The following is a 17,145-nucleotide window of genomic DNA, read 5'->3' on the forward strand; positions in this document are numbered from 1 at the left end:
ACCTCAAATTTTTATCTAGTGCCCCCCTGTCTCTGTAGTATATATTTTTGTACCTAAAATTAATTAGTAAAATGTGTAAACTTACTTAAAATGAGGTCCATGTAGAGTTATATACACTGGTGCCTTGTGCTATTTCTGCCCTTTCTAGCAAGCAGCTTCTAGCAGGTGGGCCCAGGAACTCTGAATTGAGTGCCAGGATTTAAAGCACTCAGGAGAAAGTATCTTGAGCCCTTCATCAGCAGTACTATGGGTCAGGGATACTTGGGACCTTCAGTGCTTGTGGCTACCTGTCCTGTGTCTCTCAGAAAGGAAGGAAAGTAACCCAGAGTTAGAGAGTTAGTGGTCGCTTCCTCATTTCCCATGTCTTCAGTTTCTATAAATTGCAGCAGAGCCCCACATGGGCCAATCATCATGCACTCCAAAAGGCTCCCACAGCTCCTGGAACCAGCTGACCTCCACCACAGCCCCTGGAGTCAGGGGAAGTAGGTACAGTAGGTGAAGTACAGGGGCAGAAGGGACTTAGAATCCCCTTCTGAGAAGTCTTGGATGAGGATTAAGGACAGGACTCATTAAGACCAAATATCTGAATGGAAGATTCTCCTATGATCTTTATGAGCTCCTGACCCTTAATTAAAGACTCGGGATATCAGTCTCGTTAGATACTTATCAGAAAATAGAGCCCAAAATTTCATCGGAAAGCTTTCTTCCAAAGACTGGTGCCCAGACCCTGAGGTACCTAGAATTGTTTTCTTGGTTAAACCAGAATACTGGGACAAACACCAGACCCTTGGGATACATACACCTGGAACACATTGTTTGCCTCTCAGAAGTATTGTTAGTGAATGGTTTTTCTTGTTGTTAAGACTTTGGCCAACATGGATATATTATACACAGCAATCCAGTGAAGTCCTTACTGCCTAATTGGTAATGATGTTAAAGGAAGTTTAAGAGGACCCCCTTTCAGATTTCAGTGCTAGGAACAGCCACACTTCTTATGAGTACCCAATTTGTTTTTAACTCCTAGCTAATATGCATCATAAAATTGATTATTTCTTGGTTTTCTTCAAAGTGTTCAGAATCCTGATGTAACTTTTGCATATGAACTTTTCCCATAGTTTTACCTTTTTTTCTTGTTTTTATTTTACTTTCCTCCTCATATTCTTCTCTTCTTTAAACCTTTCTGTATTCTTACTATCTTCATTGATTACCTCATATACTTTGAAACAAAACAAGGATATACGAAAGAGAGCTACTAAAGGCACACATCTGACGAGGAACAGGGGTAGGATGACTATTGGAGTTTCTCAGACTTTTCCCTTAACAACACCCAATTCCCAGCCCTATGATAATGTCTGCAATGTGGCCAAAGAATTCATGGAAGGAGCAGAGCTGTCTCTTCCCAGAAACCAGTCTAACTTCCTTCATGAGATATTTATGAAGTGTTTACAGGCCAGATCCTGCACTAAGTGAGGGTTATGGAGATGAGGTTCCAGGCCTCATAGTTCTTACAGACTAGTTCTGACCAGTTCCAAAGTCCCAACCCATTTAGATTGTGATCTGCCTTAGTCAGAGTCCTCTCTGGTCCAGAGGATCTTCTGAAAAAAAGAGATAACTTAAATAAGCATTGCATACAGAACAGAGAGAGCCCAAAGAGAATAAATCCTTAATCCAGTGTGCGTGTGGACCTCTGGCATATGTTTTTCATAGAGAGGAGTAGATAGAGACCTCTACTCCAAGCAGACATGACCAAGAAATAAGCCAATATCTTTACATCTAAAGTGATGGAGGAGAAGAATCACAGAAAAAAACCTGTTGAAATTGGATTCACAGAATAAGATTTGGCCTCTGAGATATTAACACAGATGTTTCAAATCCAGAAGCCTGGCTTGTACTTTTTTACCTTAGTGTTGAGAGGCCAGTTTGTAATAGGAGCTTTGAAATGCTGGGCAAACAAAGCCATACACAGGAACCTTGCACACAGTACAAGGAACAACTGAAGTCCACACTTTTGGGGACCTTACCTTTTGGAAGCAACCTGGGTCATGTACCCAGCACCCCCTCCTGTATCTGATACAGAGCCTAAAATCAGAGAACTGTGAAGACTTGAAAGTATATTTATTGAGATGTTGGCTTAAACTGACTTCTGTTACTATCCAAAAATGAAATAGGAACTGCCAACTATTCATCCATGGTGTTTGCAGCTGTTTTTAACTTTCAGGACACTGTCCTGATTTTGAGAGTGAGTGTAAGAACATTCCACTTCATATCCAACTGCAAAGAACAGTGGTGTTTCCTTTCCAAGAAGCTCTGCTTGATCCATAGGACTCAATCCTTCCATTCTGCAGAAGCCACAAGCACTCCAAAGAACTTGGGTCACAAGAGTTCTGGAGGATTGGTTTGTTAGTGGGCCTTGGTGGACTTGTGCTCCCACTGCTAGCAAGATATGGCCCATGCTGCCTCTTATGTGTTGGTGCTACAGACCCAATCATAATAATGAAGCAATATCACTACTATAAAAAGCATGATCGATCGATCTATCTATCTATCTATCTATCTATCTATCTATCTATAAGAAGAACAGCCCTCATTTTGCAACATGGCAGGCAGTCTATATAAATATATCCTGCTCTTCAGCTCTTCCTCTGTGCTTTCACCCAACAGCTACCAGATCATGTTGGACTGCTGGCACAAAGACCCAAAAGAAAGGCCACGATTTGCAGAACTTGTGGAAAAACTGGGTGATTTGCTTCAAGCCAATGTACAACAGGTAAAACTAAATTTATCTAGACTCTCATAGGCCAAATGCCTTTGAATGTGGTCAAGGGGGTGTGTTTGTTGGTTGTTCTAAGAGCTCTTAATAGAAAAGATGAGATCAGCCATTAAAAGTATGTCTGCACACAGAATTACCCTCTCAGAACACAAGCAAGAGTGGGCAAATGACATAGCTGAATCTGACATAATGTTTTACAGATATTGGTTGAAATAGAAATCTGTGCAATTAGAGTTCTGTCATTACTATTTTAGGATGGTAAAGACTATATCCCACTCAATGCCATACTGACAGGAAACAGTGGCTTTACCTACTCAACTCCTACCTTCTCTGAGGATTTTTTCAAGGACAGTATTTCAACCCCGAAGTTTAATTCAGGAAGCTCTGATGATGTCAGGTAAGATTTTTTCCCCCCAAACTTTCTATTACAGAAATTTCAAGCATTAGAAAAAAAAAAAAAAAAGCCAGATGCCATTGTGCACACCTATAATACCAGCAGCTTGAGAGACTAGACAGGAGGATTGCAAGTTCATAAAAAAACAAAAAGGGCCGGGATATAGCTCAGTGGTAAAGTGCCCCTGGGTTAAATCTCTAGTACCAAAAAAAAAAAGATAAAAGAAACAAACAAAAAGAGAAAAGAATTAAGTAATTATCACCCATATGTACACCTCTTAAATTCAACCATTGTTAACAATTTGCCATATTTTGTATATATAGTTCAAATGTGGGCAGGGGTGGGCTATGTGTTTTTCTTTGTTCTGAACCATTTTAAAGTGGGCTTATCACATTATAATACTTTACCCCTAAATCCTTTGTATATATCTCCTAAGGACATTCTCCTGTATAACCACACCAAAACTATCATACCAAAGAAATTACTTAATATCATATAATGTTCAAATTTCCATAATTTTCTTCAAATGTCTTTTATAGATTTTTTAAAAAAAGAATCCAGAATAACACATAACATTTTCTTAGGTTTCTTTAATCTTACTCTAGAACCATCCCCTTTGTTTTTCGCCCATTACATTAACTTTTAAAATTAAAACTGAGATGAAACTAAACAAATAAAACTGGCCTTTTTTTTCTTATTTAACAAATTAACATATCTTGCATTACTCCAAGCTAGTAATTACTCCACAGAGGAGATTAAAGAAGGGAGGGACAAAGAACAAATATTTATTGAGGGCCTCTGCTGGCCAGGGATTTGCTCGTTAGTGCTCATAATTACATATGTATTAAACATATTCAGTCCTCATATTATAGTTACACAGACATGTGCTGCCATCTTGCACTGTGCGGGCTCTTTGGATATATTATATTCAAAACAATCCTGTGAAGTACATATAGCTTGTTACACAAATGAGGACATTAAGGCTCCAAAGAGGAGAACTTGTCAAAATTTGTGGCTAAAAAAATGGAAGAAAAGAGGATCTAACCCAGGAGTTCTGACCCTTCCTGTACCCTATGCAATCAAGACCTCTTTTTGGACCACTAGAAGGTCTTGTGGGCATTCTGTCTACTTTATCAGCAGTAGACACAGTCCTCAGATTTTGACCTCAGTTCTGCCACCATGGAAGGAATGGTGAAGAATTGCAACAATCAGAAAACATTGATAGCTATCTGTGACAGGCTTTGAAGAAATCCAGTGGGCAGCCTAGCCCCATGATGGATTTCAGGTCAGCAACACCAAGAGACCAAAGCAAATGAGTCATCCAGTTTTTAAAGAAGAGAAAACTAGCTTGGAGTAAATACCTTAGCAAAGCCTGATTGGGTTAGAGATGAGGGTGGGAATACAGTGTCAAAGTAATTTGGACCCTTCATGTTTGTTGCTTAGCCTTATGCCTCAAAAGGAGCTGGCCTAGGATGTTAATGGTGATAGATTATCAGCCTGAGAAATTCAATCAATAGGTGAACTTACCTATGAGTAACTGTCTAATGGATATCCCTGATGGTCTTTCCTAATACGTTGTCAACAAAAAACAGTAGGTAGCAATCAAGAAATTATGCAAATCCTATTCATTTCTCCCATTAAGTATTCACAGTACAGAATATACAAGACTGGCCCTAATACTCAATTATGTGACTAAATCAGCTTTGTAACCTTGAAATGTCATTTTATTTGTCACCCCACATTTTGTAGGAAGTAGGATCTATACGTGATAAAGTTACATCTCTTCCCTGGGCATCATTACTCTCATAAAGTGTTTGGGCCAAATGATGTTTTAGGTCTCTTCTAGGTCTAATGTTTTCTGATTCCACAAAGGAACCCAGTGGGTCCTTTTGGAGTTTTGCTGAAAACCATGACATGTGAATTGACACCTATGGTAGGAAGTGTTATTGCTGTGAAGATTCCCAGTGGGCACAGCAGAAAACTTGAGCTGTAAGTTAGGCAATTGTGCTGGGAGTGGTGGCACATGCCTATAATCCCAGCAACTTAGGAGGCTGAGGCAGGAGGATCACAAGTTTGAGGCCAGTCTGGGCATCTGAATAAGCCCCTCTTACAATAAAAAATAAAAAGGATTGGATTTGTAGCTCAGTGGTAGAGCACCCCTGGGTTCAATCACCATTATAGAAAATGGAATTTTGGTTTAACTTAGCCACAATACAGTGCCCCTAAACTCCTAACTAATCAAAGGTAAGTGCATTTTCCTGTTTTAATTATTCTTTTTGTTTTTTCATTAGATATGTAAATGCTTTCAAATTCTTGAGTCTGGAAAGAATCAAAACCTTTGAAGAACTTTCACCAAATACCACCTCCATGTTTGATGTAAGTCATGAAGTTTAGCTACTCAGTGCATCCTAACAGAACCCTTTCCTGGCTCCACCCAAACACAAACTCTAGGAATCTAGTAGCTCTTGGTGAAGGTCAGCAATCAGCAGTGATTAAAATGACAGTATCAGCTGGGCATGGTGGTGCATGCCTATAATCCCAGTGACTCTGGAGGCTGAGGCAGGAGGAAAGGAAGTTCGAGGCCAGCCTCAGCAAATTAATGAGACCCTATCTTAAAGTAAAATTTTAGAAAAAGTACAGGGAGTGTACTGGATTCCATTCTCAGTACAAAAAACAAAACAAACAAACAAAAAACATGACAGTGTTTGGGAGACTGACAACCAGCCTTAGCTATGCAAAACTAATTTGAAAGTGAATTACATGGTTTGAAGATGAGCCATAATTCACTCCAGGGCCTAAGTCCTTTTTTGTAGAAATTTAGTCCCTTAAAAATTTCATGTGTTTCTAAGAATCTTGGCTCCTTTTAAAAAAAAATATTTATTTTTTAGGTGTAGTTGGACACAATGCCTTTATTTTATTTACCCACCTTTATGTGGTGCTGAGGATCAAACCCAGGGCCCCGCACATGCTAGGTAAGCGCTCTACCACTGAGCGCTCTACCCCAGCCCCAGCCCCAGAATCTTGGCTCTTAATGATATATTCTTTCCTTGAAAGTAGTGGAGGAACTTCTAGTTGTCAGTGACTAGAACTTGTGATGCAGCAGCTTTGAGTCCAGAAGTCCACCTAGGCTTTTGGTCCTTTTCCCCCCAGGTTCTGCAGGCTGAACAGCCATGTTCCTACTCAGACACACTGGGAGAAGAAAACCAAGACAGCCTTGCAAACAAGAGCCTCTCCCAGCTCTTCTTTCCAAAGCCCTAGATGTGAGGTTGAGAGAACAAGGAGAGGAGAGGAAGGTTGGGCAGGATGGCACTTCTCTCAGGGCAGATCCTAGTACTCTGAATGTGATCTCCAAACAAGCTCAGTGCCAGAGTCTAGAAGCAGGCCAGAAATGGCTCTCAGGATCCATCCACACCCACTGAGTTAGATACCACCTTGTCACAGATCCCAGGAGATTCCTGTGCACATTAAAGTTAGAGAAATGCTGATGATAATTGTATTCCACAAAGACCTGGAAGAACAACACTTGAAAGTTTTTCAAATGTCATCACATAGTCAACGTGGCTATGAGACGAGCACAGTCACTTTAAAAAACACAAAAACCTGCTGGATGTAGTGGTACACGCCTGTAATCCCAGCAGCTCGGGAGGCTGAGGCAGAAGGATCACCAGTTCAAAGCCAGCCTCAGAAAAAGTGAGGCACTAAACAACTCAGTGAGACCACATCTCTAAATAAAATACAAAATATGGCTAGGGATGTGACTCAGTGGTCGAGTGCCCCTGAGTTCAATCTCTAGTACCACCCCTCACACACATTCACACACACACACACAAAAACATGTTGAACACACCAGACAGAGGGATAAGATGATTTAAAAATATAAACATTTAAATTTTAACTAGCAAAACACAAAGGTAACGTAGATGGAAATTTTGTTTTGTTGCTTGGTACATAGGGTGCAAGTCCAGAAAAACAATACGGAGCAAAACATGGAAGATTTCTCAACTTTAACACTAACCCTAATATAGCAGTGATAGCTATACTGTGACAGTTTGCTTGTTTGCTTAGGTGTTTACTGATAAAGATGTGAACACAACTCAGTAAGAGCCTTAGGGGAGTCAGGAACATGATACGAAGTCTGTTTTCTAGAAATGCCATAATTAATAGTCATGGAGAGTCTACATAAAACTCAATGCTAAAGACAACTCCATGAAATCTAATCACTGGGAACTATGAACAAGGAGAGTCTGAAAATTTTGTAGAATCTTCAAGAAATCAAACTATATCTTTATAATTTCCCAGACTTTTTACATATTGTAACCACCAAATGAAAGCATACGCATAGCCAACCATCATCTGCCAAAATTAGTTTATATATATGTATGTAATTCACATAAAAGTTTCCTGTGGCAAGTGCTAACCTGTTACCTGCAGTTTTCCTTTTGTTTAATAAGTCTATTTACTTTACCTTCAGGAGGAAGGGCTTCAAAGCCACTGTGAATAGACATTACTTGTAAATGATCGGAGTTTGTAGTTGCTGATATGTAGATTTGTGTCAATAGGCAGGGACTGTGGAGACCAAGAGCAAGCACCTGGAGTAACCTCAGAGGTACATCCCAGTATCATCCCCCAGACTTAGTTTGGACCGCTCTGGGCCAGGCAAGTGTTTAACCTTCTTCATTTGTTCCCCAATAGGACTATCAGTTGGACAGTAGCACTCTGCTGACCTCCCCTTTGCTGAAACGCTTCACCTGGACTGACAGCAAACCCAAGGCCTCACTAAAGATTGAGTAAGGAAGCCGAGCACCTTTTTTGTCATCAACTGATGTGGGGAGGGTAAAGGAAGATACAAGGGAAGATGGTTTAATGAGGGATATTTGAGGACTAGACTACTTGCCTTCCTGAACAGAAAGCTGTTTTTCCCCAAAGGGCAAGAAAGGGGGCCATAAAATTGAGTAAATGCATACCAGACTCTAGGAAGGAAAGCTAGTGTTTAAAAGGGGAAAATGTTCACAAAATTCCTGCGAAACACATGAAACACAGAGCCTTAGAGGGAAGGTTCCTGAGCCCAGCTGTGAAAGGTATAGGTGGAAACATGATTATGGGAGTAGGAAACAATGACCCCCCATTGTTCCCGGGAATAGCAGGATTTGTACCAGAGAGGTCCCACTACTGCCAGGCCTAAGACATGCCACTCTGAGAACTCAGCCCTTCCAAATAAGGACTTTCTACTTCTTGTTGATCCTGTTACTCTTTTCTCACTTGAGATTTCTCCACAGATCCCTGGCTTGTTTAGTCGGTTTCCCCTTCCATACTGTGGCCATTACTGCCAGAATTGCTTGGGATTGTGCTTTCTACTCGACTGGTCATAGGTGTCTTTTCAGCAACTCTATGCTAGTCTCTACCTCTGATTGTCCAAGCAGACATTCTCTCCTTTCCTGGCCCAAATGCCTGCCCCTTTCACCTAAAGGCAGAACCCACTCCTCTTAAGTCAGGGATCAAGCAGACTTTTTCTCAAAGGCCAGATAGTGAGCTGGTCAGTTCTGCAGCCACAGGCAATACATAAACAAGTAGACATGACTGTGAATACAGGAGAAGATGCTCAACATCATTAATTATCAAGGAAATGCAAATAAAAACCACCATGAGATATCACTTGACACCTTTGAAGATAGCTGCAATCAAAAAGTCTGTTGCAAAGCATGTGAAGAAATTAGAACACTTATACATTACTGGGATAATGTTCTTACAGGTTAGTAGTTGCTCAGAAGCTAAAAGTAGAAACAACCCAAATACCCATCAATTTATGGATAAATAAAATGAGGTATATCTATACAATAGAATAGTACTTGTCAATAAAAAGTATAAGGTACTAATACATACTATAGTATGTTTTGTTGAAGAAAACAAAACCATAATGGATGAACCTTGAAAATATTATGCTAAATAGAAGAACCTATTCATAAAATATATGTCTTATATAGTTCCTTTTACATGAATGCCCAGAGTAGGCAAATCTAGAGACAAAAAGTAGACCAGTGTTTGCTAAGCCTGGTGGTATGGAAGGAGAGGAGAGACTACTAATGGATCTGGGTTTTGGAGAGTGTCCAAATGTTCCAAAATTGTGCTGGTGGTTGCACAATTTGTGTATATACTTGTTAGCTTCACATTACTATTACAAAATACCTGACTGAGATAACTAACTTAGAAAAGGATTATTTTGGCTCCTGGTTTTGCATATTCCAGCCTAAGATCAGGCAGACCCATTGCTTTGGGCCTCAGATGGGAGTGTCAGATGTGATGGCTGGAAGCTTGTGGTGGTGCAAACTGCTTGCCTCATGGCCAAGAACAAAGAGAGAAAGAGAAGGGGCCAGAGTTCCACAGTCCCTTTTGAGGTCATGTCCTCTGTGACTTAAGGACCTCCCACTAAGCCCTACCTCCTGAAGGTCTCACCATCTCCCAGTAGCACTACACTGGGGACCAGCCATTTAGCACATGGACCTTTGGCGGCCATTAAAAATCCAAACTACAAGACTGAAAACCATTGATTTGCACACATTACATAGGTAAATTGTGCAGTATGTAAATTATATATAATCAAGCTCTGGTTTATAAGGAAACAAAACAGATGGCCTGCCCGTGGGCTATAGTTTGTTGAACTGTTATCTAAATCCAAGTAAAGATGACAACAAATCCCCCTATAGGATACTTAGCTTAATTCACCAAGTCAGTTGGAAAGACAAGGACATTTCCATACAAATGTCTGCATACTTGTTCCTTTTAAGGTAAGCACAACAAAAGTGCCAGAGCTGAGACAGCAGATTAGAGGACACAATGAGGAAAGGATGGATATAAGGAGAAAGTAAAATACTGTTCTTTTTTTCTTCTTCTTATTTTGGAACACATCAGTAAGTGGGTGGCTACTTTTTTCTTGACTTTTGTTGAAGAAAACAAAACCATAATTTGTGTCCTGTTCTCTGAGAACACAGATGTGTTCCTCCAGACCAGCCATTCACAAGGTTCTCTTCTTGGTCCTGCTCCTGTTAAACGACAACAAAAAATTAAAATATGAAGATAGGAGAAGCTTCTCTTCCTCCTGTATCCATCTTAGGCTGGATGTAACCTACAGAATGACCCTGGAGCCTTGCTAGTAAAACACAGCCTCGTGATTTAAAAAGCTTTCCCTCTAGAACACAAGCATGATAGAAAGACAGATGTGATAGATGTACCACTTTTGTGTGTAACGCTCTTTGTTTCTTAAAATGATTTTAAAAATTACCACAAATGTGGTTGCTTAAAAATAAAGGAATTTACTTTTTCTTAGTTTTGGAGGCCACAAGTACGAAGGTATCGGCAGCCAAATTCCCTCCACAGGCTGTGGAGGAGAATCCATTCCTTGCCTCTTCCAGCTTCTGGTGGTTTGGGGCATTCCTTGGCTTGTGGCTGAACCTCTCAGCTCCATCTTCACATGGACTTCTCCTCTCTGCGTGGTCATGATCTCCCTCTGCCTCCATGTGACTGTATTTGGGCCTCACTTGGATAAGTGTCACTCTACAGACCTGAGCTTAATCATATTTTTTGCCATATGAACTGATATTCAGTTTCCCTGGATTTGACGTGGCTATTTGCAAGTCAGGGTAAAGACATTTTTTTTTCCCATTGATCATATAAGCTATTTGACTTCAGAATACCCAAGTCTTGGAGTTATTTTCTACCTGGAATTATGGATTTACACTAACTAATCATATATTACACCCTTAGCCACTGGCATTTCTCCTTCTGCCCAGGGACACCAAGCTGGCATGAGGGAGCCAGTGTGCAGTTTTAGAACAAAGAAAATCTGATGAGACTTAGATGGCCTCCCTAATTAATTCTAGGACAGATGTGGACAAATGTCCCACTAAGAGAGTGGCTTCTAGTGCCTTATTTTGAAAAACCTGTTCTGTACATTTGTTTTCCTTTTCTCTTTTTTAGCTTGAGAGTAACCAGTAAAAGTAAGGAGTCAGGGCTTTCCGATGTCACCAAGCCTGGCTTCTTCCTGTCCAGCTGTGGACATATCAGATCTGCGCATGACAACTCAGAGCTGGGAAAGGAGGATTTGTGCTGCTCTCCACCCCCAGACTACAACTCCGTGGTGTTATACTCCACCCCGCCTGCTTAATGCATGACACAACCTTCTTTCTAGAAGCACAAGTATACCTGCATTCTCAGAAAACTAGCTTTTGCCAGTATTATGCATATATGAGTTTACACCTTTACCTTTCCACAGGAGCCAGCTGCTTTTTGTGACTTTTAATAGTACTTTTTTTTTTTTTTTTTTTTACTAACAAGAATGTAACCCCAGATAGAGAATAGTGACAAGAACACTACTACTCAATCCTCATGTTACTCCTCTTAGAGAAACCCTTTCTAAGCCCAATGACTTACCTGCTCCAGTCCCTGAAGCCTTAGGGCACACAAAACAAGAGGACTCCAGGAGATCACTGGACTCTACTAGGTCAGCCCTTTAGCTGGAGGGATCATGCGCTGACCTAAGCAGTGTCTCAGAAGACCTCTAGCAGGCCTAAGACATGTAAGAAAGAGAGGAAGAATGGGGAAAAGAGGGGAGATGAGGGAGAAAACAAGACTAGGCATAAGACAGATTTTGAGATGCATCATATCGGGAGGGAGTAGGAGAGGGCGTCTGCAATGCCGCTTCCGTGGCTTCCCAGCCCTGACCAGTGGACTTTCAAGACACTAGCCAGGAGCACACAGGACAGAGAGGAAGGGACATTTCCTGGATTCTGGGAGACAAGAAAAGGACAATTTGTTTGATTAAAGCAAATCTTAAAGACTTTACCTATAGGACTGGTTCTATAGCCATTCCTATGAGTGGGATGTTTTGATTTATCCCATTAAGGGTGGCACTCAACTGTCAGCTCATACTATCAGCCTCTCTAGTGAAATACACTGAGAACTTTCCAGAGCTAGTTTGGCTCCAGAGCATGACGGCCTGGCACTTGGCATGTTGCTCATGGGAAGCTAAGTGGTCTGTTGGTCTGTTAGAAATGTCTACTATTGGGCTCAAAGCTGCACGAAAAAATGATGTCAGATTGTATTTTGAATATTAATGTATAGACAAGACACTTAACTTTTTGTATCATCCTGTTGTGTACAGTTATTATAAAAGGAAGCTGAGGAGAATGAGAATGTAGTCTTACAGAGGGTTTTCTCTGTACCAAAACTGGAACTGATGGAATAAAATCCAATAAGGCAGAGTGGAAACTCTATCTTTCTACCAGTCAAACCAAGTCACCCAGAGTTGGGACCTGAAGCAGAGGAAGTTAATTGTGATTCCTTTTATTTAGTAGAGATTCCACAGTCTCATGCTAATCTGGAAAGATGTGGAAGAGCATTAACCAATGTTTATTAAGCACTTTATGCTCCTTGAGAAAAAAAGGTGATATGTAATTTATGTAAGATGTTTCTACAGTTGGGACTCAGGATATTAATTAATGAGCCATCAAATACAGAAAAGCCTATTTCATCTGCTTTGGACCTTGCCTTGGGTCTGAGGATGGTGGAAATAGGGAGACAGGGTAGAAATAGGGAGACAGGGTAAGAAAGGGTGCCTCCTTCTCCAGGATCTAGAGATAAGTGCACCCTGGGTCTCTAACATGGCTCTGTTGGATGCTGTCTATGCAAGTTATAGTCTGTGTACTTGGGTTGTATGCAGCTGCTGAACCAGTCAAGAGCTGAACAAGCAACAGTGAATCACTTCTGGGAGAGCAGAGCATGCTTCCTTTTATGCATGTAACTTAAATCTAAGACCTGGACTCTCTAAGTAAGTATTAGAAGAATGTATACTTATTTCCCTATTTGCCACATTTCTTGTTTAAGTTCTTTGTATGAAGAAATAGGAGAGTCAGCACATTCCCCAGTGAGACAGTGGGTGCCCCATGGAAGCTCTTGAGGACTTCCCAGCCAGGACTGAGGAATGAAGCAGGTCTCTCTACCAGGAACTAAATTCAAACAAAATCAGGTAGGGCCAGAAGAGGGGAGAAATCTTTGTTCTTCCTCTATCCATACACAAACACTCCAGTGAAAGCTGGCAATAATATAAATCAGGTAATTAGATGGAGGTTAAACAGAACACTCCAATCAATTCTCTTTCAGATCACATATGGATTCAGCAATTGATGATAAAAAGAAAACCTTAGCTATTCATGTGATATCTTGATTTTAATAATCTAATTCTGAATAAAAAAGAGATTTAGTATATACCCTTTTTCCAAAAAAAAGAAAAAAATCTATTAGGATTCTGTTACTCAGCTTCTATAAGGACTGGGGCTTATAGCCTACATGAGTGCATCCTAAAAATGGTTCCATCTAGTCTTCATGTAGAAAGATAAATGGAAGCTTGTAATAATGGGTATATCTAATTGCAAAGCATTTGTTCATTAAAACAGCACTGAAAGTTAAAACACTAATTGACAGTAATATTAGAAACATTTGCCATTTATGACAAAAATGGTTAGCACTAACAAAAAACAAGTACTTCCTTCCAGGGCTTGTGAGATAATCTATGTATAACAGTATGGATGGATGGATGAATGCACCTTGTGCAGATCTGTATCTAGTTAGCCCAAGAAATGATGCTCAGACATTAGTTTTAGCCAGGGGACAATTTTGTCCAAATGCTAAAAGATGTTGCTTAGTTTTTTTTTTTTTTTAATCTTATTTTACAGCCCATAAGAATGTCAAACATGAAACAGATACATGCCAGCTCCACTTATATTGATTAAAGGAGGAGTGCATCTTTGACTGGCAGTGGTAGTAACTTTATGTGTATGTGTTTTTGTATCATGCTTAACTATTTAAATAAACTGGAATTTTAAAGTTACTTTTATACAAATCAAGAATATATGCTACAGATAAAAGATATTGGTCCTACATTTCTAGTCATGATGAATGTATTTTGTATACTATTCATAAAATAAAATTAACTTACAAAAACATCTACATATTTTGTCTCTAACTTCCTTGTAAGTGGAAAAAAAGGGGTCATGAGTGTCTCTGGGTAAGGGGGCAGGGAGGACTGGTATTTTGAAAGATCTCATTAAACACCAGTTATTAAGCACAGCACAAGAAAGATAAACCAAATGCTACTGAAGAGAGGGCATGGAGCTTTCCATCATTACTACACAATAGCTGCTCTAAGCAATTGGAACACTGCAAACTGTAATAAATAAATTTTAAAAAACAAAAACAAAATCAAACTAGGCAGATTGCCCAGAAAACCAAACACTAAAATGAATAAATTCATGAGACAAAGCATACACTGAGTGAGTGCTGGCTGCAGATGAAAGTACCCTCAATTAAAAAGAGGCAGTCTTCCCTAACCACTAATTTTCAGCTGATAAACAATTATCATAATTAAAGGGTGTGTGAGAATATGTGTGCACATGTGTGTTAAGAGTTTATGTGCAGAAAACCATACAAAATGATAAGCAAAAGCACAAAATACAAGAACTTCCCTAAGAAAAGAACTTCTGTCAAGGAGTCTTCAATTTGGTTTTGTGGATGATATCCTAGGAGGAACAACACAGGTAATAACTATTAAACATGGAGTAAGTGACCAACACTCTTGTCTTGGAAAGTGGCTGTGCCATTTATTACCTGCCTGACCACAGGTATGAAGCTAGATTGCAGAAACATAAGGAGAAAAATTGGGCCTACTTTCATGGGGACAGAGGTGAGAAAAGGGGATAAATGACTAACTTCAGTAAACTTGTTGCTAAGAGGGCAAGCATTGAAAACTTTCAAAAAGCTGAAATCCTTTTGAAAATACTGGTTTTCATAACATAAACATCACTCATTTGGGCAAATGATTTGAAGAATACTTGAGGTATCAGCATCACATCATAGTTTAGAAATTTTTTCATGACTCTGGAAACTTTCGGTATATTTGGAAATCCGCCCCACCACCCCTCCAGCAGGATGGTTTAATAAGGTTTATTGGACTTCTCAGTGTTAAACACACTACCATATTTTTTGGTTTTACAGCTAGGAAATGTTGAAAAAATATCCTGGATCCCAATACAGGGCTGGCCAACTTTCTTGAGGAAAAACACAAAACACAACCTAACCCCAAAATCCAACTTGATGCTAGTATTCTATTTCTTGGTCTGGATTGTGGTACATAAATGTGTTTACTGTGTGATAATTCAGACTGTACACTTATTTGTGAACTTTTACATACATGAACGTATATGTATATGTATGCTATATTCAAAAAGATTATTAAATTAAAAAAACCCTGCCCCTTACTACCATGACTTTTCATGGAAGAAGCACCCATTTTTTAAAAGAGGAAGGGTTTAATCTTAGACTAAAACATATTAACTACATACTTGAAATAAACCTGTACAGGTGCTCAATTTATGTCAAGATAAACCCATTGTAAACTGAAATTATCCTAACTCCACCAAATGTCCAAACTTAGCGGCACAGCACCACATAAAATGTTAACTGTTTCTCCTTGTGACCATAGGGCTGAGTGGGAGCTGTGGTCACTACTACTGCCCAAGAAAGGATCCAAATTCAAATTTCCAAGTATTGGTTTTTATTAAACGTGTATTGCTTTTACATCATAGAGTTGAAATAGTATAAGTCTAATCCTTGTAAATTAGGCTCCGTCATCTTTTATTTTCCATTTTAATTTGTACCCCAAAATACCTAATGAATACATACTTTTCCATACATTGGGACCTGGAACCCATCTAGAGAAAGTAATTGCCATCATTTGAGGTGTTTAACACATGCCAGCAACTATTCTATGGAATAAACTCATTTTATTTCTGAGGCAATCTAACATGATACATATTATCAGATGCATACTTTTCATTTTTTCATTCTGCTTTCTCTTCTAAATGGACAACCCAAGGATGCTGGTATATTTGACCCATTCCTCTCATCAACTTAGATGCTGCTCCAGCAATTCACCACCCATTCACCCCCAATGGACTCCCCACTTTCTACTAGACATACAACATCCTGTTATTTGTCTTACAAAATAAAAAAAATTGATCCCAAGTTCTCCTCCACCTACCACCCATTTTCTATTTTGACAGTAAAATTCCTGAAGCAAGTTGGTTATACGACTTGTTTCCAACTCTTGTTTCCCCCAGTCACTGTCAACCCTGCTCAAAGCCAGAAATCTTAGTAACTGGCACGCTCAAACGACGACTGCTCTGCCTATCCATGAGCTGGTTGCTGAACCCAATGGTCAATTCTCAGTCCCAATCATACTTGACACATTAGCAGCTTCCTAAAAACACCTTCACTTTGATTCTAGAACATTACTTTCTTCCTCTCTCTCTAGCTACTTCTGTCCCTTTGGCTCATTTTACATGCCTTCCCTGACCTTTGAACATTGACCTTAGCCAACATCAAGGCTCTAAGTGGCATTTTTAGGATGACTTTCATGTACAGATAGTCCTCTGCTCTAAACTCCAAACACATGCAAGGACTAATCTGTTATTTCTTTTTAATGCTCTGGAAGACTATTTTTCAAAGTTAGTTGCCGCCATATCACCCATCCCACTAGACCTTAGGCAATGTGCCCCTGCCAATCCTGCATCACAGAATCAAGAGATTATTTCATGACTGACTTGTAATTAAAAGAATGTGGCAGGCGAGACCCTGCATGATGTAGAGGTTGGGTCAGAAAAGGTCATGCACTTCCCTCCCATCTGTTGGTACTTTATTTTCCAAAAGCTCCTGCTAGGAACCAGCACCATGCTTGGAGAAGCCTAAGGCACATAGAAAAGCCACATATAGGTGCTCAAGTGGCCAGTTTTCAAGTCAGACCAGCCCCAAGACTTGATTTCCTAGCTGAGGGCCCAAAGCAAGCACAAGCTTTTGCAGCTGTGCTCTATTCAAACTCCTGACCCACAGAATCCCAGAGCAGAATAAAATGTTTGTTTTATGCCATTAAGTTTCA

At 39.8% G+C, this 17,145-nt stretch overlaps 1 protein-coding gene across 1 annotated transcript in view; it reads left to right on the plus strand.

Moving 5' to 3' along the window:
• Flt1 (fms related receptor tyrosine kinase 1) overlaps nt 1-13,520 on the plus strand; it is a 173,868-nt gene extending 160,348 nt beyond the window's left edge. The window contains exons 26-30 of the mRNA XM_027928878.2: nt 2,662-2,767; nt 3,025-3,167; nt 5,456-5,540; nt 7,857-7,951; nt 11,136-13,520. Coding sequence (XP_027784679.2) covers nt 2,662-2,767; nt 3,025-3,167; nt 5,456-5,540; nt 7,857-7,951; nt 11,136-11,322 — 616 coding nt within the window. The 3' untranslated portion in view covers nt 11,323-13,520. The remainder of the gene's footprint in view (nt 1-2,661; nt 2,768-3,024; nt 3,168-5,455; nt 5,541-7,856; nt 7,952-11,135) is intronic.
• Nucleotides 13,521-17,145: the final 3,625 nt, after the last annotated feature.

Source organism: Marmota flaviventris, chromosome 4, assembly GCF_047511675.1.
Source record: "Marmota flaviventris isolate mMarFla1 chromosome 4, mMarFla1.hap1, whole genome shotgun sequence".
In the NCBI taxonomy this organism is placed as follows: domain Eukaryota; kingdom Metazoa; phylum Chordata; class Mammalia; order Rodentia; family Sciuridae; genus Marmota; species Marmota flaviventris.